Source organism: Elephantulus edwardii, unplaced genomic scaffold, assembly GCF_000299155.1.
Source record: "Elephantulus edwardii isolate Elephantulus edwardi_28Jun2011 unplaced genomic scaffold, EleEdw1.0 scaffold00075, whole genome shotgun sequence".
NCBI classification, from domain to species: Eukaryota; Metazoa; Chordata; class Mammalia; order Macroscelidea; family Macroscelididae; genus Elephantulus; species Elephantulus edwardii.
The window spans coordinates 8,714,035-8,737,791 of NW_006399825.1; the positions used below are offsets into that span (position 1 = coordinate 8,714,035).

At 38.6% G+C, this 23,757-nt stretch overlaps 2 protein-coding genes across 2 annotated transcripts in view; both read left to right on the plus strand.

The window, feature by feature from the left end:
• Positions 1 to 16,569, plus strand: part of CARF (calcium responsive transcription factor) — an 88,160-nt gene extending 71,591 nt beyond the window's left edge. The window contains 2 exon segments of the mRNA XM_006889151.1: positions 15,087 to 15,166; positions 16,324 to 16,569. Coding sequence (XP_006889213.1) covers positions 15,087 to 15,166; positions 16,324 to 16,569 — 326 coding nt within the window.
• Positions 16,570 to 17,906: 1,337 nt separating this feature from the next.
• Positions 17,907 to 23,757, plus strand: part of NBEAL1 (neurobeachin-like 1) — a 201,231-nt gene continuing 195,380 nt past the window's right edge. The window contains exon 1 of the mRNA XM_006889152.1: positions 17,907 to 18,172. Within this exon, the coding sequence (XP_006889214.1) occupies positions 18,122 to 18,172 (51 nt within the window). The 5' untranslated portion in view covers positions 17,907 to 18,121. The remainder of the gene's footprint in view (positions 18,173 to 23,757) is intronic.

Consider the following 23,757-nt stretch of genomic DNA (forward strand, 5'->3'; position numbering starts at 1 on the left):
ACCAAATACTTTTTACCAGTCTGTGGCTTCCCTTTTTACCCTGTTGGAGAAGTTTTTGGAGGTGCATTAGGGATTTGATTCTTAGAAGGTCCCATTCATCTATTTTATCTTCTCCTGGTTGTAGATGTTAGTTTCATTTTTAAACTTTTCCTGGAACTGGTAGTAGTTTTGTTCATCTTGAAGATGAGCTAAATAAACATTTTAATACCTGAGAATTTGTTTTTAATACCTGAGAATTTTGACTAGAGATTTATGTTTGGTTTGCTATCTGAAAGTCTTAAAGCATTAGTAAGGAGTACTTGTGTCATGGTATGTAGTGTATTGTGCTGTGTTGCTAACTGAAAGGTCAGATGTTCAAATTCACCTTTGTTTACGTGGGAAGGTGTGCCCTCTCCAGTTAAGATTTATAGTCTCAGAAACCTATTGAAAGGTCACTATTAGTCAGAGTCAACTTGAAGGCAATGGTGCAAATAAAGTACAATTTTTAACTATTTTTAATATTAGATTTGGAACGAATAGGCATAAAAGTATTTCTACTTAACACCAGCCAATCATATTTCCTTGTGGCAGCATGACATATGCAAGTACAACTTTATATTGTAGGAGTGTTAACTAAGTATGTGATTTTGTTTTAAAAAGTCATAGTTTTCCTTTTTTCATCTTTGAGTATTTTACTCTGTGACTTCAAGCCCAATAGAAAATCTCAGTCATGCCACAATCACAAGTATATTGACTCAGCAGCTTGTTTAGAATTTAGGCATCTTACATATGTAGATTTAGTTCCTAAACATCTGTTATTTTACATAATTTAGTTCTCATAATAGAGCCTTAGAATATTTTTGCCACATACAAGTTAGTTATGAATTTTGGCTATTTTTAAAAAAAAATTTTATTAATTGTAATGAAAGTTCTCAGAGACTTTGGATTTCCATCCATTCATTGTTGCACTTTCTCCCTGCCAACTTCCCCCACATGAAGTCTGTTTTTAAATAATACTTTTTTTCATTACCTCCTGGATTCTAAAATCTCAGTAAGTGAAACTGAAAGAAAAAATCCTCACTTGTTAATTAGTTATAAATGGTTTAGGAATAAACAAATGATATTGTTAATATGGAACACTTTTTGTAATATATTATGGCTATAAAATAAAAACTTCTTGTTACTGTCAAATCAGAACTGATTCATAGCTGCTGACTATCCAGTGGGTTTTTAAAAGGTGAAAATTGTACCAGAGGAGATTGCCCATCTTTCTCTGGTGGAGCAGCTGACTGATTCAAACCATTTGCCTTTGCATTGGCAGCACAACTCTCTACCCCTGGGCAACCAAAGCATTGTTGTTATTATTATGTGCTATCAAGTTGCCTGCAACTCATGGTCACCCTATGTACAACAGCCCTAAACCCTGATCTATCCTATGCAAATCTTATTGTCTCTGACACATCTACCCCTATCACCCCAGTCACAGAATCAATCCATATTATCAAGGTTCTTCCTCTCGTTCCTCTCCAAGGACTGATCACGCATTGTAGAATGTCCAAAGTATGTCAGATGAAACTTCAGAATCCTTTCCTCCAAAGAGCAGCGTGATTTAACCCTCTCCAGGATGAACCTGTTTGTTCTCTTAGCAGTCCATGGTATATTCAATACTCTTCTCTAACACCAAAGCTCAAAGGCATCAGTTCTCCTATCATCCCTAGTCATTGTCCACCTCTCTGATGCAAAGCAAGTGATTGCAATGACCATGGCCTATATCACGCGCACCTCAGTCCCCAGACTTGACATAGCTTTTCACTACTTTGGAGAGGTCTCTGACAGCAGACTTCCCTAACGCAATACGTCTTTTAATTTCCTGGCTGCTGATGCCAAGGGTGTTAATTGTGGAGCCAAGCAAACTAAAGCTGTTAACAATCTCAGTCTCTTCACCATCCATCACGATGCTGTCAATCAGCCTAGTAATGAGAATCTTGGTGTTTTTTTTTTATTTTGAGCTTCATCTGTATTGGAGGTTGCAGTCCTTGACCTTCTGTAGCAAGTGCTTCAGGTACTCCTCAGTTTCAGCAAGCAGAATTCTGTCATCTACATAAAGCAGATTGTTAATGAGTCTTCCTCCTATCCTGATGCCACATTTCTACTCATAGAGCCCAGCCTCCTGGATAATCTGTTCTGCATATAGATTGAAAAGGTATGGAGATAGGACACATCCCTGGTATATACCCTTCCCAATTTTGAATCATATAGTGTTCCCTTGCTCTGTACTGACGACTGCCTCCTTGTCCAGTATAAGTTTCTCATTAGCATGATCAAGTGTTCTGGGATTCCCGTTCTTCTCAGAGTTAGCTGCAGTTAGTTGTGGTCCACACAGCATTAGAATGTGAAAACTGAATAAAGGAATAGAGGGTAGGAGTCACATATAGGGTGAGGTTTTCTTTTGAGCGTCTTTATAGAGAGATAAGGAACATGCAACAAACTAAGCATATCCAGAGTGTACCATTTAATAACTTGATGAATTTATCCAGCCTAAAGCTATCAGCACAAACAGGATAATGAGTATGTCAGTAACTTAGTATAAAATCTCTTTTCTTTATACTTATTATCACTCTCTACCCCATTCCTTGCTGCTTTGGTGTTTTTTTGTAAGCTGTGGTAAAATTACAGAAAACTTAACGATTTAACCCTTTAAGTGCATGATTCAGTGTTATTACGTACTTTGACAGTAACAAGCACTATCATAGATTTCCAGAACCTGTTCATTATCCCCAGTCTGTACCCATTAAACAATAACTACCCATTGTCTATTCCTCCCACCTCCTGGGAATAGCTATTCTACCTCCTGTCTCTATGAATTTGTCTTTCGGAAAAAAAACCCTCTTGCACAATGGCTGTGAACCTTGCCCTGTCATGAACCATCCTCACCATCTGACACACTTGGCCCCATTATCACTATGTCAGCCCATCTCTCCAGAACCTACCTCTCCTGAGCTGAGCCAGCCCTTCCAATCATGATGTCCTTTTCCAAGGACTGGTCCCTCCTGGCAACATGCCCAAACTATGAGACCAAACTTTAATAAAATCCTTGCTTCTTAGGTGCAACCCACCTTCACCCTTTCCAGGACACAGCTATTTGTTCTCTTGGCAATTCCTGATATGCTCAGTACTCCTCTCCAGCACAACAACTCAAAGTCATCAATTCTTCTTCGGTCATCCTTAGTCTTTGTCAAGATACCTGATGCAAGTCATTGAAAAGACTGTGGACTGGATGAGGTGCACCTTAATCTCTAGACTGACACTGATGCTTTTTAGCACTCTGGAGAGATTCCTGACTGTAGACTTGCCCAAAGAAACTTGCCTTTTTATTTCCTGATTCCTGGTGCCAAGAGTATTGTGAGGTGGAGCTTCAAAATCCTTGCCGACAAAAAGCAGCTTGGCTTCACTCTCTCCAGGACAGACCTGTTAGTTCTCTTGGCAATTCATGGTATATTCAATACTCTTCTCCAGCACCACAACACAAAGGCATCAATTTTCTGTCATCTTTGGTCATTGTCCAGCTTTCTGATGCATACAAATCACTTAACTAGGGCCATCAACGTGCTATTTACTTTTAAAGTTCACTTCAAAGCTCAGGCTACCCTATGCCTACTCCTAAACCATAAATTTATAAACTTTTCTCAGTCCCTTAGATCACACTTTGAAACTTAAATTAGATCCTAAAAGTCTTATAAACGTTGTACCTTCATCTCCCTCAGAGGTACTGCTAAAATTTTAAAAGTAATATTCTCCTTTTCTACAATAAGCAAAAGACCCCTCAATTTTGCTTTATTGATACATCATTTTAAAAATTATTTTAAAAGAGCCAGCATTTTATAGTCTTGATGATCCCATCAAACTCTCTTTGAAAAACAGCATACTTTTCTAAGGCTTCTCCAATGATAATAATTTTGTTTGTTTAATTCAATAGTATTACCTCAGAATAAGAAATGCTTTGGAACAAGAAGAATATCCCTTTAGTCCTTGTAAAACAGAGTAGAGCAGCTCCTTAGAGTTTCCAAATATAGAAATCTTTCCAGAAGCAGACTGCCACACCTTTCTCCTGCGTGTATTTATACAAGATCTAAAATGCATGTTCATCACTTTCTAAAGTTTCTGGCATGCAAGGAAAGCAGCTTTTTTACTTCTCATTGTCTCCATGACTACTTAACTCTGCCTCATAGGAGACAGTTTCCATAGTGATTTTTAACCCACTCTATCATTAATCAGAAAATTCAAATTTTCAGAATTAATTTTGTAGCTGAAGAGGAAAGACTGTTCTTTGGCGCAGCCTAGCCAATAGCAGAAACCACAGGATACTTACAGGATAGGCATATAGTTTGCACCTGAATGCAGACACCTTCTTGGTCATAAGATAGCCATGCTATCTATGCTTAAAGAAAGGCACTTTCTCTTACTCCTTTACTCTTTTCCATGCACTGCAGCATGCACATTCCTCTAAGATACTTAAATTCTGAGTCCTTTTATCCTTCCCCTACTGTGCTTTAAGGGGTATGTGTAGAATAGGCCTGCTTGCTTTCATACCTGGGATGAATAACTGAAGAGGCCTGGCTCCATGATAAATCTTACCCTATTTCTTGTCCTGGATGCTATATTACTAATAAAGCCTGTGATTATATCACTGGACAGTGTTACTTTCATTTTCCAATCTTGACATACTGCATATGATAATTTAGAATAATAATGGTTGCTTTGGGGGAATTTTTATATAAATAAAATTATTCCTTTAGAGTAGATCTCATTCCATTTTCTACATTGTTTTTAGTGAGAAGAAACTTTCAAAATGTGTTCAAATTGTGAAATTGCCTCCTCAAAAGAGTCTTTCATCAAGGCAAGAAAAAAATGTGAAAAATAAAATGTTCTCTTTAGCTCCTCCTGTATAATAAATAAAATAGCCTTTATCCTGATTCTCTTGCTGTTCCTGTGTCCCTCATTTCCATCTGTCCCACCTCTCCTTCTAACTTTTCCTTATTCCCTTTTTGTCTAGCTGCAAACATTTCAAGAGCAGCTTTTGTTACTGGTCTAAATAAAAAGTAATTTTCCTTATTATAGGAACCTCTCTGATTTTCATACTGAATATTAATAAATATTACCTATTGTACAAATCACTTTGTTAAGACCAGGAGGTAATATTTAATCTAGGTGTAGTATTTCTCTCCTCTCTCTCAGTTGGTGTGTGTGTCTAAATAGTTTTAGGCTTTCCCTTATTTTAAAAATAAATAACCTCTTACAATGCTAATCTTATAAAATTTAAAAAAAACCAACAAAGTAAAATTGACTTTCTCTTATTTTGTTTTTATTCTACTCCTCTTTATCTGATACCCATTCTTGGAATCTAAAAATTAATTGATGAATACAATTATTCTGTCATGTTATCACTCTAGGAACAAACAGAAAAGACTATAAAAAAGAAAGAAAGGAGCAAATGGTGGACAGGGAGAAAAGTGCAACAATGAATGAAGGGAATTCCCAGGTCTCTGTAGATGTTCATCGAAATAAAAAAAAAAAATTTAAAAAAAACCTTCACCCCTAAAAAAAAAAAAGGAAAGAAAAAAAATTCAAATTCTTTGTGTTTCTTGACAGTTGTTTTAAAGAAATACTGCTGGTTAAAATTAAAGAAACACAAGTCTTTATTACAAGATAATGGACTTTTAAACAGTATATAAAGAGCTTTTATAATTTGGTTTATGAATGCAAGTTTATGTACTATATAAATATATGCATATATATATACACACACACACACACACACATATATATATAAAATGTTCATACTGATCAATAAATTAATCTCTTGATAAAAAAATTAGGTAATAGTATTAATTTAAAAGACTTTAAAATAATTATCTTATTGTCTTTAATATATGGAATTAATGTCAGCACAGTATTATATTTTATACAAGATAATTCAGTCTCGTAATTTAAATTTTCTATATTTTTGCATTGTCTTTTTGGGCTTAACAAGTTATCATGACTTTGCAAACTGCTTAAAATTACAAAAATTTAAACTTATGTTTAAATAAAATTGGAATCATTATTATTTTTTTTGGGGGGAATCATTATTTTCTTAAAGACAGTAATAATCCTATGATATTTCCATAATACTATAAGAAACATAAATGCAGGCTACACACATGGATTTCACCTGATGGGATGCATAGGAATTAGATTGATTACATCCATGGAAGGAGAAATTCAATATCAGCAGTAAAAACTAGGCCAGGTGCTGATTGTGGAACAGACCATCAGCTGCTCATATGCAAGTTCAAATTAAAACTAAAGAAGGTACATTATGCTGAGTAAAATATCTCAGTCACAAAAGGACAAATACAGCATGGTGCCACTGTTGTAGAATGGGACTGACATCAGGGTTGGGGTAAGACTGAGAAAAACTGGATAAATTGGGTATACTGCATTGAAACAGATGAGGGAGAGAATAATTTAAAAGCAATATGTGATAGGGTATTATGGTTATCACAAGAGTCCAGAATTAAGGTTGCATAGTGGCGTGTACTCGGGGTGATGGGGGGGAGGGGGGGATTGTATACCAAGTAAGAATTTTGCTTTTCAAAGAGCTGGGCAGGGAGAAAAGTGCAACAATGAATGAATGGAAATCCAAAATCTCTAAATGTTCATTAAAATTAATAAAAAAACCAATCCTAAAGAAGGGTAAACCATATCCACAGGAATAAAAATTTGACCTTGAGTCTATCTCCCATGAAATTAAAAAACAACTCAGGAACAGATTTGAAGCCTTGAACACTACTGAACAAAATCCAGATAAGCTGTGGGAAGATTTAAAAAATATTGTTCATGAAGAATGCAAAATGTCTGCACACCCATGTTTATTGCGGCTTTGTTCACAATAGGAAAGAGTTGCAAACAACCTAAGTGCCCATCAGCAAAGGAATGGATAGAGAAGCTGTGATATATTCATGCAGTGGAATACTGTGCTGCATTGAAAAACAAGGAACTCATGAAATATACAAAATGGGTGACCCTGGAGGACATTATGCTGAGTGAAATATTTCAATCACAAAAGAACAAATACTGCATAATGCAACTGTTGTAAAACGGCAGACAACGGGGTTGGGGGGCAGACAGAGAAAGATGGGATAAATTATGTATACTGCATTGAAACAGATGAGGGAGAGAACTGTTTAAAGAGGATATTGTTGTTGTTGTTGTTATGTGCCCTCGAGTCGCGACTCATAGCGACCCTATGTACAACAGCCGTAAACCGTGCTCTATCCTGTGCCAATCTCATTGCCTCTGACAAACCCATCCCGAGTACCCCAGTCACTGAATCAATCTACCTCATAGAGGGTCTTCCCCTCCTGCGCTGTCCCTCCACTTTACCCAGCATGGTGTCCCTCTCCAAAGACCTGTCTCTCCTTACTACATGACCAAAGTATGTCAGACGAAGCCCCAGAATCCTTGCCTCCAAGGAGCAGCCTGGTTTAATCCTCTCTACGATGAATCTGTTTGTTTTCTTGGCATTCCATGGTACATTCAATACTCTTCTCCAGCACCACAGCTCAAAGGCGTCAATTCTCCTTCTAGCCTCCCTAGTCATTGTCCAACTTTCTGATGCATAACAAGTGATTGCAAAAACCATGGCCTATGTCAGGCGGACCTTAGTCTCCAGAGAGACACCGTTGCTCTTGAGTATTTTGGAGAGGTCCCTAACCACAGACTTTCCCATCGCAATACGTTTTTTTTATTTCCTGGCTACTGGTGCCAAGAGTGTTGACCGTGGAGCCGAGCAAACTGAAGCTGTGAACAATCTCAATCTCTTCGCCATCCATCCTGATGCTACCGATTGGTCCAGTGGTGAGAATTTTTGTCTTCTTAACATTGAGCCTCAGTCCATATTGAAGGCTGCAGTCCTTGACGCTCTGCAGTAAGTGCATGAGGTCCTCCTCAGTTTCAGCGAGCAAGGTTGTGTCATCTGCATAATGCAGATTGTTGATAGATCATCCACCAATCCTAAAGCCACGCCTCTCCTCATAGAGCCCCGCCTCTCGGATAATCTGCTCTGCATACAGGTTGAAAAGGTATGGAGACAGGACACATCCCTGACGTACACCCTTCCCAATTTTGAACCATGCAGTGTTGCCCTGCTCTGTTCTGACGACTGCCTCTTGGTCCAATTATAGGTTTCGCTTTAGCACGATTAAATGTTCTGGGATTCCCATTCTTCTCAGAGTAAGCCACAGTTTGTTATGATCCACGCAGTTAAATGCCTTTGCATAATCAATGAAACACAGATATGATTAAGTATTATTGTCATAACAGGAGTCCACAATGGAGGCTGCATAGTGGAGTGAACCTGAGGGGAGGGGTTGTATAACAGTGAAAGTATTTTACTTTTCAAAGAGGAGTGATCTGCGGTGGGGGAGGGAGAAAAGTGCAACAGTGGATGAAAGGAAATACAAAGTCTCTGTAAACTTTCATTAAAATTAATAATAAAAAGGAAATGATGTGATACTGAAAAATAAATGCAAAAAGTCATTACTAAGAAGAAAATACCAAATAGATATCAGAAGATATCTGAATATTGCACTAGAGCACCGAGAAGTCAAAGCAAAAAAAAAGAAATCAAGAAGTTAAGGAGCTCAATAGAAGATTTCAAAGGGCTGCTCAGGAAGATAAGGCAATGTATTATAATGAAATGTGCAAGGAGCTGGACTCAGAAAATAAAAAGCGCTGAATTCATTCAGCATTTCTTAAGTTGAAAGAACTAAATAATAAATTCAACCTATGAGTTGCAATGCTTAAGGATGCTGTGGGCAGGATATTTAATGATTCAAGAAGCATTAAAAGCAGATAGAAGAAGTATACAGAGTCATTGCACCAAAAAGAATTGGCTGACACAGAAGAATTTCAAGAAACAACATATGATCAAGAGGCGATGGTGATGAAGGAGCAAGTGCAGGCTGCTCTGAAGGACTTGGCAAAAAATAAAGCCCCAGAAATTGATAGAATACCAAATGAAACATTTCAGCAAACAGATGCTGCCCTGCATATGTTCACCATGTTGTGTCAAGGAATCTGGAGGACAACTACTTGATCAACTGATTGGAAGAGACCCATATCTATTTCCATTCCAAAAAAAGATGACTCTACAGAATGTGGGAATTATCGTACAGTATCACTAATATCACACACTAGCAAAATCCTGCTGTAGATTATCCAGAAAAGACTTGACTGAGAACTACTAGAAATACAGGCTGGGTTTAGAAGTCGTGGCACTGTAGACATTATTTTCAATGTCAGATGGATCTTGGCAGAAAGCAAAGAGTACCAGGAGAATGTCTATCTGTGTTTCATTGGCTATGCAAAGGCATTTGGCTGTGTGAATCACAATAAATTGTGGCTAACTTTGAGGAAAATGGGAATCCCAGACCACTTGATCATGCTTATTTCAAACCTATACTTGGACCAAGAAGCAGTCCTCTCAACAGAGCAAGGAAACACTGCATGGTTCAAAATCAAGAAAGGAATGTGTCAGGGATGCATCCTGTCCCCATACTTTTTTCATTCTAAATGCAGAACAGTTCATTCAGGAGGTAGGGCTTTATTAGGAGGAACATGGCATCAGGATTGGAGGAAGACTCATCAACCACCAGCTATAACCCTAAGAGCAACTGCCGTGTCAGAGATATGATATGAACTTAGCCTCATAACTTTCCCTACAGAAAGAAAGGCCCACAGGAATCCTAGAAGGATTACAGTTTAACCAATGTATAGAGGTAAGTCTTTTCAGAGTGCTGTGTAGCAGCTGTGAACTTGAACTCTTTGCTATGAGTAAGATAATTGACTAATGGGCACAAATGCATTCTGAATAGTGACCATTCCCAACCACTGCTATTGAGTGAGTTGGTTATAACTCATAGAGACCAGATAGGGCGGGGAAGAACTCCCCCCTTTGGTTTCCAGGGTTGAAATTCTTACAGGTGTAAACTACCTAAACTTTGTCTTGGATCGACTACTACGTTCAAACTGCTGACTTTTCAGTCCAGAGTTCCACACTTATCCCACAATGCCACCACTCCATATTTATGTTTAACAATCTTACACAAGTGAAGGGAGCTTGGGCAGGCTAGAAGGTAAAGAACTGTACGCCATCCCAAAGGTAGGCAATTTGAATCCTCCAATTATGCCAAGATAGAAAGATCTTGTGTGATTTATTGTCTCTTGAAAATTCCATTGAGGGTCAGCTATGAGTCAATTCCAACTTAAAGGAAATAAGAAGGTGGGAGTTTTTTTGAGATGCAAATGAAAGTCCTGGTATTTCTAGGTTTTCTTAAAAAACAATTTTAGATCGATTTGTTCAGATAAATGTGAATCTGTATGTTGTGTGTGCCAGCAAGTAAAAACCGATTCATTGCTAACTCTCCAGGGGGCTTTTAGAGGTCATAAATTGCTTGGTAGATTGCCAGTCTTTCTCCCACAGAGGAACTGAAGGATTTAATCCATCTGCATTTGAATTGGCAGTGGATTTGAATCCTTGTCTTGGAGGAATAGGGAGTCAATAAAAAGAGGTATACCCTTAAATTAGATGAAATGATACAGTGACTGCAAAAATAAGCTTCAGCTAAGCAGAGACTGTGAGGGTTGCACATGCTTGGGCATGGTTTTGTTCTGTTATACATACAATTGCGAGAAGTTGGAGTCAGTTTGTCTGGCAACTCACAGTAACAACTATAAACTATAATTCTTATTTTTTTTTAACACATGATTAAATACTGATGTTCAATAAACTATCAGAATATTTTACTTTTACCCTAAATATAGTTGTTATGTACCTCAGAGTCAGAACTGAGCTCCAGTGAATATTTTTAGTGGCTATAGATTGCCCATCTTTCTCCCATGGAGCATCTGGTGGATTTGAACTGCATGACTTTGGGTTAACAGTGCAAGTCCTCACCACCAGCCCACCAGAGTTCCAAATAAAAGTTAGGTAGTAGGAAAAAAAAATTTAAGTGATAGATATAAATTCTGGCTTTAAAAAGATTAAAATATCTGAACACAATTGTCTTAGAGAGTTCTTTCCTCTTTTCACATTTGCTTACACAAGAAATACATTATGTTTGAGATCCAGTTATATTCACTTAAAAAGCAAGTGCCCTGGGCAACTTTGCTAAGGCCACCTTTGATGCCATCTCAAAGACCTACAGCTATCTGACCCCAGATCTCTGGAAGTCTCCCTACCAGGAATTCACAGATCATCTTGTAAAGACTCACACCAGAGTCTCCGCGCAGAGGACTCAGGCTCCAGCTGTGGCCACCACCTAGTGGATTTTCTATAACAAATAAAGTGAATTATGTTCTAGCAAAAAAAAAAAAAAAAAAGCAAGTGAATTTAGGGGGAGCTCTGGTGGCCTAGTGGCAAGAAGCTGCACTGCAACCCCAGAGAATTGTGGTTCGAATCCACCAGATGTTCTGCTGGAGAAGGAGGGGCCATCTCCTCCTGTACCAGTCAGATCCAATTTGACAATACACACAGAAAATAATAAGAGTTTTTAAGCTGCACTGCAATCCCAGAGGTGCATGGTTCGAATCCACCAGATGCTCTGCCGGGAAAGGAGGGACAATCTCCTCCTCTACCAGTCAGATCCGATTTGACGGTACACAGACACACAAAATAATAATAAAATAAAATTTAAAGAAAAAAAAGCAAGTGAATTTAGACCTTTGAGAAGAATTTAACCAAAAGATAAAAGCATGAAGAAAATCAAACATCATTTCTAGCATTTCTAAAACAATGTCTGGCTTTGAGCGCAACACACTTCTCTTACCAGTTGCAGAGTAGTACTTCTTTACTCACAAGTTCTTTTTTGTTCCACGGAAACACTGAGATCATTTTAATTTGTAATTGCACTAGCGTTTAAAGTTCCATTGATTTCATTCTGTAGTGGTAAGCACAGAAGCTAAAGTGTTACTCATTTCCACTTTAAAAATCGTAAAGGAGGAAAAGATGGTTTAAAATTATTATTTGTTCAGTTATTTGTAGCAGTTGGTTATGGGTTGATTCATCTGCTGTGAATGGCTAAATTCAGGTTTAAGCCTGCACTTTTGTGTCTGTTAATGGCTCTGCTTTTATCTATAACCTTTGGCTAAAGGTCTTGTTTCAGGAAATAAACTAGAGGTTGAAGCAGTACATGATCTTAATAAGTTGTTTGTAAAATATAGAAAACTGCTCTCAAGTAGTAAAAAGAAGATAATTAGTTCTACACTTGCTTAGACTGTAATCTTGGGTGAACCACTTCATTTCCCTGATTCTGTTTCTTCTGCAACCAAGGAATTAAGGGTGAATGGTATGAGATTCCTTCGGGACCTCAGGTGGCCTAGTGGTAAGAAACTGTACTGCAATCCAGAAGGCATGCAGTTTGAATCCAACAGCCGCTCTGTGAGAGAAGGATGGCAACAGTAATCATCCCATGTGATTAACTGCCTCTGAAAACCCACTAGAGGGTCACCTATGGGTTGTTCAGACTCAGTGGAACTCAACAACACAACAACAGGGCATGTTGTCAAGAGGGGCTAGTCTTTCCCAGACATCATGCTGGGAAAGGTGGAGGATCACAGAAAGAAAGGAAGACCTTCAGCTAGATGGAGTGGTACAATGAGTCTAAGGACAGGCTCTAGCATATGAGAGAGCTGAGGGTCACACAAGATAGGTCAAGGTTCAGATCTGCTGTTCAAAAAGTTGTTATGAGTCATAGTGATTGAACAGCACATAAAAACAACTATTTCTAGAATTCACTGGTTCTCTATGATACATTGTGTCTAGAACACATAACTTGTGGACACTATTCATTTGGACCCCAATGTTAACAATATTTCTCATGACATAGGCATCTCTCAACAAGGATTTGATGTAGAGCAACAAATAAAAGTGAAACAGATATTAATTCGATGAATCTGATGCATAACTAGGTAATAAGTTATTTTCTTGTTATCATTCAATTTCCTGAGAGGCATTTTGGAGGCTTTGTTTCTATTGATTATGGTAATTTTCAGACTGCAAGGGACAAAGGGAAAGAAACTGAAATTTATTAAATAGCAGAGTAATATGATACATTAATTATATTTTTATATAGCATCCTCAATCTTTATAGCAATTCTAAAGAAGCAATTACTGTTGCCATATTATAAATTGGGAATTGAAACTCGAAGAGGATAATTCTGTCAAGTATCCAGTCAATGTTTGAAGGTATAATTTTAAATATCACTTTGATTCCTCCCACTTTTTTATTTCCTTGTTGTGTGCCATAGAATCAGAACCTTTTCTAGTGGAGTATCTGGTGGATTCGAACCATGTGCGTTTGGGACTGTGGCACAGCTTCTTGCCACTAGGCCACCAAAGTTCCCTTATCACTCTGAATTGTAACCTTAAATTTAGGTTCTCTCCTGTTTATAATTACTTGGTTACTGGCAGGAGAACAAACAGGTTCATTCTACAGAGGGTGAAACCAGGCAGTCCTTGGAGGCAAGGATTCTGAAGCTCTGTCTGACATACTTTGAGCATGTTGCAAGGAGGGACCAGTCCTTGAAGAGGGACATCATTGTTGAGAAGGTGGAGGGGCAGCGAACCTTGATGAGATGAATTGATTCAGTGACTAGGGTAATGGGGTAGGTGTGTCAGAGAAAATAAAAATAAGGTTGGCGCACAGTAGAGCAGGGTTCAGAGCTGTCGTACACAGGATCGCTATGAGCCGCTAGCACATAACATAACACATACAACAACATAACATACAACAACAACATCTGTGGCAGGGTTCCTAACCTGATGATGTGGGAGAAAGACATGGTAGTTAGCTTTTGTGAAAATTACAACCTTGAAAATCCTTTAAAGCAGCTCTATTCTCTCCTTGAAGTTCACTGTAAGTCAAAGTCTACAGCCAGGGCCTTTGAACATATTGAGGGGTTTTAAGAGTAATTGCAGAGACACTTGAGAATCTAACATGTCTCAATTGAATAAGATTTGCATGTATTATCATTAATTGGCTCCATACCTTTTTCAATCTGGAGAAGAAATTTGAGAAGCTGAACTATATATATAAGAATGTGGCATTAGGATTGGAGGAAGGCTTATCAATAACCTGTGTTATGCAGATGACTCAAAATTTGCACAAAAGTGAGAAGTACTTGAAATGCCTGCTGTAGATGAGCAAAGACTACAAAGCCATTGATAAGGATTACCTCTCAACATCAAGAAACAAAAATACCACTAGACCAATAGGCAACAACATGATAGATGGAGAAAAGGCTTGTATCTACAATCAATACCTTGGTACCAACATTTAGGAAAATAGATGTATAGGTTTAGGAAAGTTGTCTTTCAGGGACCTTTGCCAAAGTCTTGAAGAGCAAAGATATCCATGTGAAGGTGTGTTTGATTCAATCCGGGGTCTTTTCAGCCACTTGTTACACATCTGAAAGTTGGACATTAAAAGGATGACAGAGTTTTTGAGTTGTGGTGCAGGGGGATAAAAATGCAGAATATCATCCCATCAATTGCCAAAAGGACAAACAAGTATATCTTTGAAGGGATATAGCCAAGTTGCTCCTCAGAGGCAAGGATAGTGAAATTTTATCTGACATACTTCGGACATGTTGTTAGGAGGGGTCAGTCCTTTGAAAAGTATAAAACTGATAAAGTCAGATATAGTCTTCCACAGTGCTACACCTATTTCTAATAATTAATGGGTTTGGTATTAACTGCAAATTGCCACACAGACTTTACAGAATCTCCTTTAACTCACAGTTGTGGGGCTTATTAGGGAAAAAGTTTGAGGTGGGGGGGATACAAAGGACGTCACACATGGAAGGCGAGATTCAGGTAAATAGCAGGTAAATGTTGCTGTTACATGCTGTAGAGTTGATTATGATTCATAGTGACCCACAGATTAAAAGTTCTGAACCCTGTCCTATCCTGTACCATCTAATCATCTCTTACATTCTTGAGCCTATTGCTCTCGTCACAGTGACAATCCATTTTATTAAGTCTCTTTCTCTCTTTTGCCCTTCAGGTTCGTCCATGTTCTATTTCATGATTTCTCCTGCCTGCCTCTCCCCGCCACCCCAACAATTTCATAGTATTCCCTTGTATGTATGTACTATCCATTCATCAGTTGACTAGAAATATGTTTTTTTACATAGTAAAGTGGGATTGTTCATTTAGAAGGTGCCTCGTCACAGTCTTATTAAATAAGTGTATTCTCTGGTAGAATTCGTGAAGTCCTTCAAGAGAAAAAGTGGCTTAATGGGAAGTCCAAGTGTCCTTAGGGGACTCTTCAAATCAAAGGCAGCCATTAGTATTTTTAGCAGAGGACCACTGATGGCACATAGCAGACACTTAGATGACAACTAAAATAATTTGCCAGAATCAGGGAAGACCTGGAGCGCATACTTCTCAGAAGAGAGTGAAGACACTTAATATGTGCTATCTATTCGATAGTGGCTCTTAGTTATCCTATGTACAATAGCTCTGAACCCTGTCCTATCTTGAGCCAGTCTGTCTCCAACACACCTACTCCTATTATCTCAGTTACTGTGTCAATCCACCTCATACTGTGTCTTCCTCTCTTACACTTCCCCTCCACCCTTCCAAGCATGATGTCCTTCTCCAAGGACTGGTCCCTCTGGCCGTGTGCCCAAACTATGTGAGACTGAGTTTCAAAATCCTTGCCTCCAATGCGCAATTTGGCTTCATTCCCTCCAGGACAGACCTGTTTGTTCTTTTGGCAGTCCAAATCTTCTCCAGCTCCACAACTCACAGGCATCAGTCCTTTTGTCATCATTATTCATTGTCCAGCTTTCTGATGGTAGCAAGTAATTGCGAAGACCACGGCCTGGTTCAGGCGCACCTTAGTCTGTAGATTGACGTTGTTGTTCTTTAACATTCTGGAGAGGTCCCTGACAGATTTCCCTAGTGTGTGTTTTCCCAATTCGTGTTTTAATTTCCTGACAGCTGGTGCTAAGGCACTTAGTTAACAGTGGTAAAATAAAGCTTTAGAGTTGACACGCAGATGGAAAAACAATGCATACCAACTAAGGAAAGGAATTTATTGGGTGTGTTTGTTTTTACAATTCTGCAATCTTACAAGACTAATCCTTTTATTACACCTAGAACTAAAAAAACCCACAAAAAGAAAACTTAATCTCATTGTGGACAAGTTGGATCCAATTTATAGCTGACCCTCCTTTGTGTTTCCGTGGTTGTAAACAGGATATTGCTGAAAATCAGAAACAAATTCTTCGTTTTAGGGACTTGTACTGTTAAGCCAAAGGCCTCCCCTCTCAGGAGGTTTGAACTCCTCAGCTGGTTCGTGGGAACAAGATGGGAAATCTCATCCCGTGATATTTACAGCCTCTGACAACTTGCGGGAGGATTTACTATCAGAAGTTTCCCACTGGAGAGCAGTAAACTTGAGTCTTCGGGAAGGAATACTCCGCCCTCAGCCGACTTCCGGAAGTGACGTCTACAGCGTCGCCCCCTACGGCCCACCCTAATAGGGGCGGGGTTTGTACGTCAGCGGTCGGCTCTCTCCAGTTCTCGTCTTCCCCTGCCAGGCTCGGGGAAGACTCTGACTTGATGGTCTGGCCCGGCGCCAGTTGTGGGCAAGGCAACAGGAGCCTGGCGGACTGCGGCTGCGCAAGTATGTTAGGGCGGGCCTTCGGGGCTCCTTAACCCCTCCCAGCCTGCGCGGCCAATGAATCAGCGGCTGCCCCGGGGCTGGGTAAATCGTCTGGGGCCGGAATGATTCGGCCAGGGGGCAGCCCCGCCCCTGGCTCCTGGCGACCCTCGTGCCCCGCCTCACGCCGTCGCTGCCCCGCCTCCCTCTCCAGACCTCCCGCCTGCCAGCCTGCGGGGTGACACGGGTTTAGGCTCGGGAGGGGGTCGTGGGAGGCAAGTTAGACAGCGGCCCAGCGGCAGCGGTGCGGACTACCGAGTGAGCGCGGTGAGGGAAGCGGGCAGCGCGGGAGAAGGAGCCGCGCGCGGGGCGGGAAGAGGCAGCGCCTGGGGCGCTCGGGGGTGGAGAGGGTCGAGTAAGGCCAGCTGTGGGGCGTGAGGAGGTCCCGGGCGTGTCCCGGTGCACTTGGACGGAGCTTGGATGTCGCGGGTGTAGACACCCCGAGCTTGCGTTGCTCCATTTCTGAAGCTCCTCTTGGCAGCTTGACAGACCTTAAGTTTGCCTTCGATTCTGTTGTCTGGGATGTGAGGAGGAAATAAGAAATTTAAAGATCCCCGAAAACACTTGGAGGTTTCCCCGGGGTGTTCTCCTTGCTGGCGTGTGCGGGCTCCTTTCTTCCTGGGTGAAGAGGTGGAGAGGCCAGGTGGGAGGGTGGACTTGCTCAGTTAGAGGATTGTTAGGACAAACCGACCAGGAATTCCTCCCCCTTCCCCCACGCCCGGCCACATAACAACAAACACTCAACTTTCAAGCAGCACACTAGGAAATGCTCACAGCTCCCAAGTCTTTGGAACCTGTCCCTAGAAAGTACGCCTTTTTTTTTGTTTTTCTATAGAAAATAGACCTGTTTGCCATTTGTTGCTCGTATGTTTCTTAGCTCTGGATTTACCTTTTGAGTCCGCTCGGAGCTTTTTCTCTTAGTATTGCTGTGAAATAGCGTGTGAGCTGTGATTTTCCTCTCTGAAACAGAAGGTTTTGTGAAATCTGATCAGTGTAAACATGTAAGCCGGCTTGTGGGAAGTGAAGCAGATAATTTTTTCCTAATTTGTGATAAATCTAAATTTTATTTTTTTTTTTGTAGTAGGAAGGACCTCTTTTTCTAACCTTTGGGTGGTGGTGTTTCTTTTCACAGATTTCTTTTGATTGATCAGATATCTACCACTGCTTGAAGATAACATTGGAGTAACTGTTGAAACTTAGTGGAGCAGAAGACAGTCCTTTCGTCTCACTTCTTTTTGTTTCCCTGCTACTGTGAGCATTACTGGAACGACTGAAAAACTTGCAAAATAAAATGAACATGCTGTGGTCTTGAACATAATTTTATTTTTCTTTTCCTGAGGAAAAGTTAAAGTGGCAGAGTACCAGCCAGAATGGCATCCAGGGAGAGGCTCTTTGAACTCTGGATGCTTTATTGTACAAAGGTAACTTTTTATTTCCTACTTATTTTATTTAAATACTTTGTGGGAAAATTTTGAAACTGGCCGTTTCATCATTTTATGTATTGCACAGCAGTAGCCCATGTTTTAAAAATGTATACATGGTTTTCTGATTTCACCTAATTTTAGGATAAATGGACATCCCATGAAAAATTGTAGTGTGTGGTTTTTATTTGATAATTGCATTCAATGATCCCTAAATTACATAAAGCTATGACCTTAACGGAATTTTTAAAATAAAGCCTTTATTTTTGTGCTTTTTTTTTATTCCACAAGATGCATTTTGTATGTATGTGTGTGTGTGTGTGTGTGTGTGAAAAGCACGAATAATTTTTCCCCTTTAAATTAACTTTTTAAATTGAGTAAAAAGGTTATTTATTCTGTGAGAATGACATTGACTGAAGTACATACAATGTCATTGCTACTATGTTAGCACTTTATGGGCTCCTAACAATAGACTTGAGGTATATGTTTTAATTATTCCAGTTTTACTGATGATGAGAAAATTGATGCAGAGATTAAATGGTAATTGAGTAGCAGAGCTGAGCCTAAAGTAGTAGTGTCTAATTTTAGTTCATGTGTTCAGCCATTATCATTCCTTAATGGTTTGTTGGGTTTGGTTTTTTTTGGTCATCCCAAAATCATCATCTCTTCTGTGTTTGAAATTTTGCATTGACATCATAATTTTGGATTATTGGTTATTTTGATGTGACTTAAAAGCATACTTTTCTAGTGAAGAGCTACATTATAATTTTCAGGATTGACAAATGTCAAACAAACACCCCTAATCTTCTGGTAAAGTTAATTTAGGTCTGTGTGGTAAAATCCTTATGCCACAACCTTCATTTCTCTATTATTTCTTCAGGCTCTTTATATTCTGCCAGCTTTGTAAAGAATAAGCTATTCTTGTTATGTTATTTTAGCAGTGCTCTCAGATAACTATAAGATTACATTTTAGAGGTCACACTGGAATTTTCTTTGGCTTCCTTGTGGAATAGTATAGTTACTAAAGGACACATAGGGAGCTCTGGCCTAATCCATAGTGAATTGCACTGCTAATCCAGAGACTATGCCTGTGTGGTTCCAGTCTGTGCGCTGTTCTCTGGATTCTCCCAGGTAGTTTATAGCTTTGGAAACCCAGTGGAGGCTTAGCTAAGTGTCTGTTCCAACTAAATGGAAGTGAAAGTAGACAAGGACATATGCTTGAAAATATTTAATGTAAACTTGTAGAAATAACTTAAATGAACACTTCTGTAAACAACAAACCCAATATCCTAGACACATGAAAGCTCTGAAAGAAATCTAAGGAAGTATTTTTTAAAAATTGTTGTCAGTATATGTTAGCCCAAAATGAAATTTTTAGTATGAATTGCCAATATTTTGAAAAGTATTACTGTCAAAATACATTAAATTTAGTAGGTTTTACTATTTTCAGAATGACAAAAGGTGAATGAGGTTACATTGGCTTATGAATTAGTTATGTTGTTTCTAGGTCAGGTTCATGTTTTATTTAAGTTATACAGTGCTTACTGAGAAGAGTATATAGTTTATTTACTAAATTTTATTCTTTTTAGCAACTTTAAATAGAAATTCAAACTCATATTCTTTTGAAAATGTTTATTCTCAATAATGAAAGCCTGTTTTCAAATTTTGAAGCCTATCTCTTCTTAAAGGAGAATATAAAGTTGAGTTTTATACCTTAACATTGAACTCCTTTGTATTCCTAATAAGATTTAAAAATGTGTACACTTATTTTGAAAGGGTTTTATTTATTTAAATCGTTATTTCTTCTTTCATACTGGGTAAACTACATTTTAAGCTAGACTAAGCTTCATCTGACATACTTTGGACATGTTGCAAGGAGGGATCGATCAGTCCTTGGAGAGGGACCTCATCCTTGGGAGGGTAGAGGGACAGTGCAGGAGAGGAAGATCCTTGCTGTGACTGGAGTAATGAGAGTAGCTGTGTCAGATATAATAAGATTGGGACAGGATGGAGCAGGGTTTAGGGCTGTTGTGCATAAGGTCGTTATGAGTCACAGGTGACTCAACAGCATATAACAACAACCACCACCTTATTTTCTGCCAACGATATGAATCAAATACCTGTCAACTACAGCATAGATTTTGCTTTGTATTGATGATTACCATCAGATGAATACCAGTTATTTTCCAGATTTTCACACTCAAGCATTTAGCCTCTCAAATCTACCTTTTTAAAAAACATAACTTTAAGACCTTTTGTTTTTTAACTTTTGATGACATTTCAGACAACTTAAGAATTTCTTATCTTCTTTTTAAAAGTATTTATACAGGTTTACCTCTGTGGGTTCTTCTGCCTCTGTGGGTTTACAATGTAGGCTAATGTTGCAGTTATGTAGTTTGAGCAAGACTTACCTGTGTGAGTACAGTTATTTCATTTGTCATGGGGATAGGTGGGGGGAGGTGTGTGCATAAAAACTGGTCTAGTTAGATCATTTTAAGATTTTTGCTTTGACTTCTTGAGAGAAAAGTAATTTTTGGTACTTATTTGGTGGGTTGTCTTATGGAATTTTCAGCTTCACTTTTTCTTTTTTAAGTTCCCTCTGCAGTGTTTTTGGTTTTTCCCCATTTTTCTTAATGTGTACCATTGAGCTGGATCCAGCTGGCACAGGAGGAGATTTTCCCTCCTTCTCCCGTGGAGCATCTGGTGAATTTGAACTGTGGGCTCTCGGATTTGCAGCGCAGTTTCTTGCCACTAGGCCGCCAGACCTACATCAGCTTCACATTTTTTAAAGTAAAAGAAAAATTTTGGTTTTTTTAGACTTTTTATTGTGGTAAATTTCAAGCATGCATAAAGTAGAGAGGAATAAGAGAATCCTTTGGTATCTGTCACTCAGCTTCTCTAGTTATCATCTTATGTCCAGTGTTGTTTCATCTTAATTCTCCATTTTTTTTCCTCTCTCTTGTCTACCACTGTTTATTAAAAAGCAGATTCTAGACAATATATGATTTTATCCATAGATGTTGTTATGTACCATGCAGTCAACTGTGACTCATAGTGATCCTATGAACAATAGCTCTGAACTCTGCCCTGTTGTGAGCCAGTCTCACTGTCTCCCACACACCTACCCCCATTATTCCAATTACTGTGCCAGTCTTATCTTGCCCGGGGTCTTCCTTTCCTGCGGTGACTCTCCACCCTTCCAAGCATGATGTCCTTTTTCCAAGGACTGGTCTCTCCTGGCAACATACCCAAAATATGTAAGATGGAGTTTCAAAATCCTCGCTTTCAAAGAGTAAACACTTAAAATTCCTATATAAATTATGACTCCTTTAAAAAACTTAATCAAGTATAGTAATCCTTTAAATCATCAAGAATCTTTCCAGGTAGTCTGAAAATGTTCTCCTCTCCTTCATGTTACTGTTTTTGAAACTGTTTGGACAGATTATTTACTCTTGCCATTCATTTGTCAAGAAAGCTAGTTTTTGACCTTATAACTTTTTGCAGTATGCATTTTGCTGATTGAATTATCTTAAATTTTAGTTGTTCCTTTGTATAGGTGGGACTAAAAGCTGTATCTGTAATTATTTCTAGAGGCTTGATCTGATTAGAATTCTTTTTTTTTAAGGTTTAGACATACTGTTATCAGTGATTTTTGCATGTATGCATTATTTCATCAGATTTATGAGATAGTCATATATTCTAACTTGATCATTTGTGGGGGGTTTTTGTACAGTATTTGCAGTTTCCTTTATCAGTGATTTGATGACAGATCCTTAAGGCAGAATAAATGTTTGGTTCTTTAAATCTATTTTTAGAATAATGACTTGCTAGCATTTTGCCAAGGTAGCTGTTTTTTTCCCTCAGCATACAGTCTTAAAATTTAAGCAGTGTTTACAGTGTAGCTTCCCTAGAGAGCTTGAGGGTGATGGAGATCTTGATGTTGGTGTAAGATAAGCCAAGGTTCTGATCTGTTGTTCATAGACTTACTACCATGAGTTTAGTCGACTTGATAGCACCTACCAGCAGTAACTGTTATGTTATCCATACCAAACACTTTATGTTCATGATGAAAGAAGTCTGAGATCTTAGAAGGACTACTTCAGGGCTGTAAAGTGAAAACATCCTCCATATTTGTCACAGTGATAAAGCTTGACACAAATATACTTCAGAATATGAAAATACAGATCAGTATTAAGATACTGTTTGCTTGCGTCTATGTGATGTTTCATGGGACATCATGAAAATTTTGTAGCCATTTAATAGGAGTATATCAGAAATTTTCCTTAGGGTAATTCTGCTTGGTTAAGGAAGACTAATCAAATATATTGTCTTATGCCTGTTAATTTAAGGAGTCCTTTTGCAGTGATTAAATGCTTTACGGCTAATAGAAAATATTGATGGTCTGAGCCGAACCTGTTACTTCTCAAAAGAAAGCCCTAGATATGCTTCTATATAAAGAGTGCAGCCAAGAAAGCCCTGTAGGGTCGTTCTCTGTCACATGGGATTGCTGGGAGTCAAAATGTATTTGGTGGTACTTAGCAACAACAACCTATTTTTTAAAATTCTTTTTTTATTGATATTTTAATAAAAGTTTATAGAAAACTTGGATTTACATTCATTCATTGTTGCATATTTTCCTCCCTATCTACCTCCCCCTCCTTCGCTCTTTCTTTTTTTTTTTTTATTTTTTTTCGCTCTTTCTTTAAAAAGATTCTTTCATTGCACAGTTTCCTCCCTGCCCCCTCAGTCCACTTTGCTGTGCACCTCTTATTCTGGACTGTTGTCATGCAAATACCTAATCATATATTTCTTTTAGACAGTTCTTTCCCTCATCTATTTAAATGCAATGTTCATTTTTTAACTGTCTTTTCTTAGTTTTCCCCAAACTCTATGTCAGTCCTGTTTTATAACAATATTATGCAGATTGATCAGTATTGCAAAATAATTTGTTGACTTAGGACAGCTTAGCATCTGTTTTGCCATCGATGTTCTCCTTTTCCCCTTTCTCCTAGTAAGAGGGCTTAATTGCATTGTTGGAAATAGGATGTGATTGTTGACAAATAATGTTGTGGGCTATCCGTTAACCTCATGTAGTTGATATTATATTACACAGGAGGAGGATTCCTGATGACCCAGCACTTTTGCTCTCTAAAGATCCTGTCACTAGTTTTTAATTCAAATACTGTAGTGTGTGTGAACTTTCTCTTTTCTAAATGAGCATCCCCACCCAGAGTCAGGAATTTGATTAACAGTGCATTTCATATAGCTTTTATCAGTTAAACATTAATTTGAATGAGCTTAATCTTCTATCTGGTTTTCAGTTTAGTAGTTAACTTTTTGTCTGAAAGCGGAAAGCAGAAGATATTTGTTTTTTAAAGTCTGTAAAGATTTTAGTTTGTATTTTATGTGCCAAAGGCTATATAGTATTACTTGTATCCTTTGACATTTCTTTTTCTTAATATGTTTGAGTTAAAAGAGACAGTGTTGTTGTTGTTGTCAGGTGCCATCGAGTCATTTGCAACTCGTAGTGACCCTATGTACAAGAGCCCTAATCGCAGTTTTATCCTGTGCCAACTTCGCTGTCT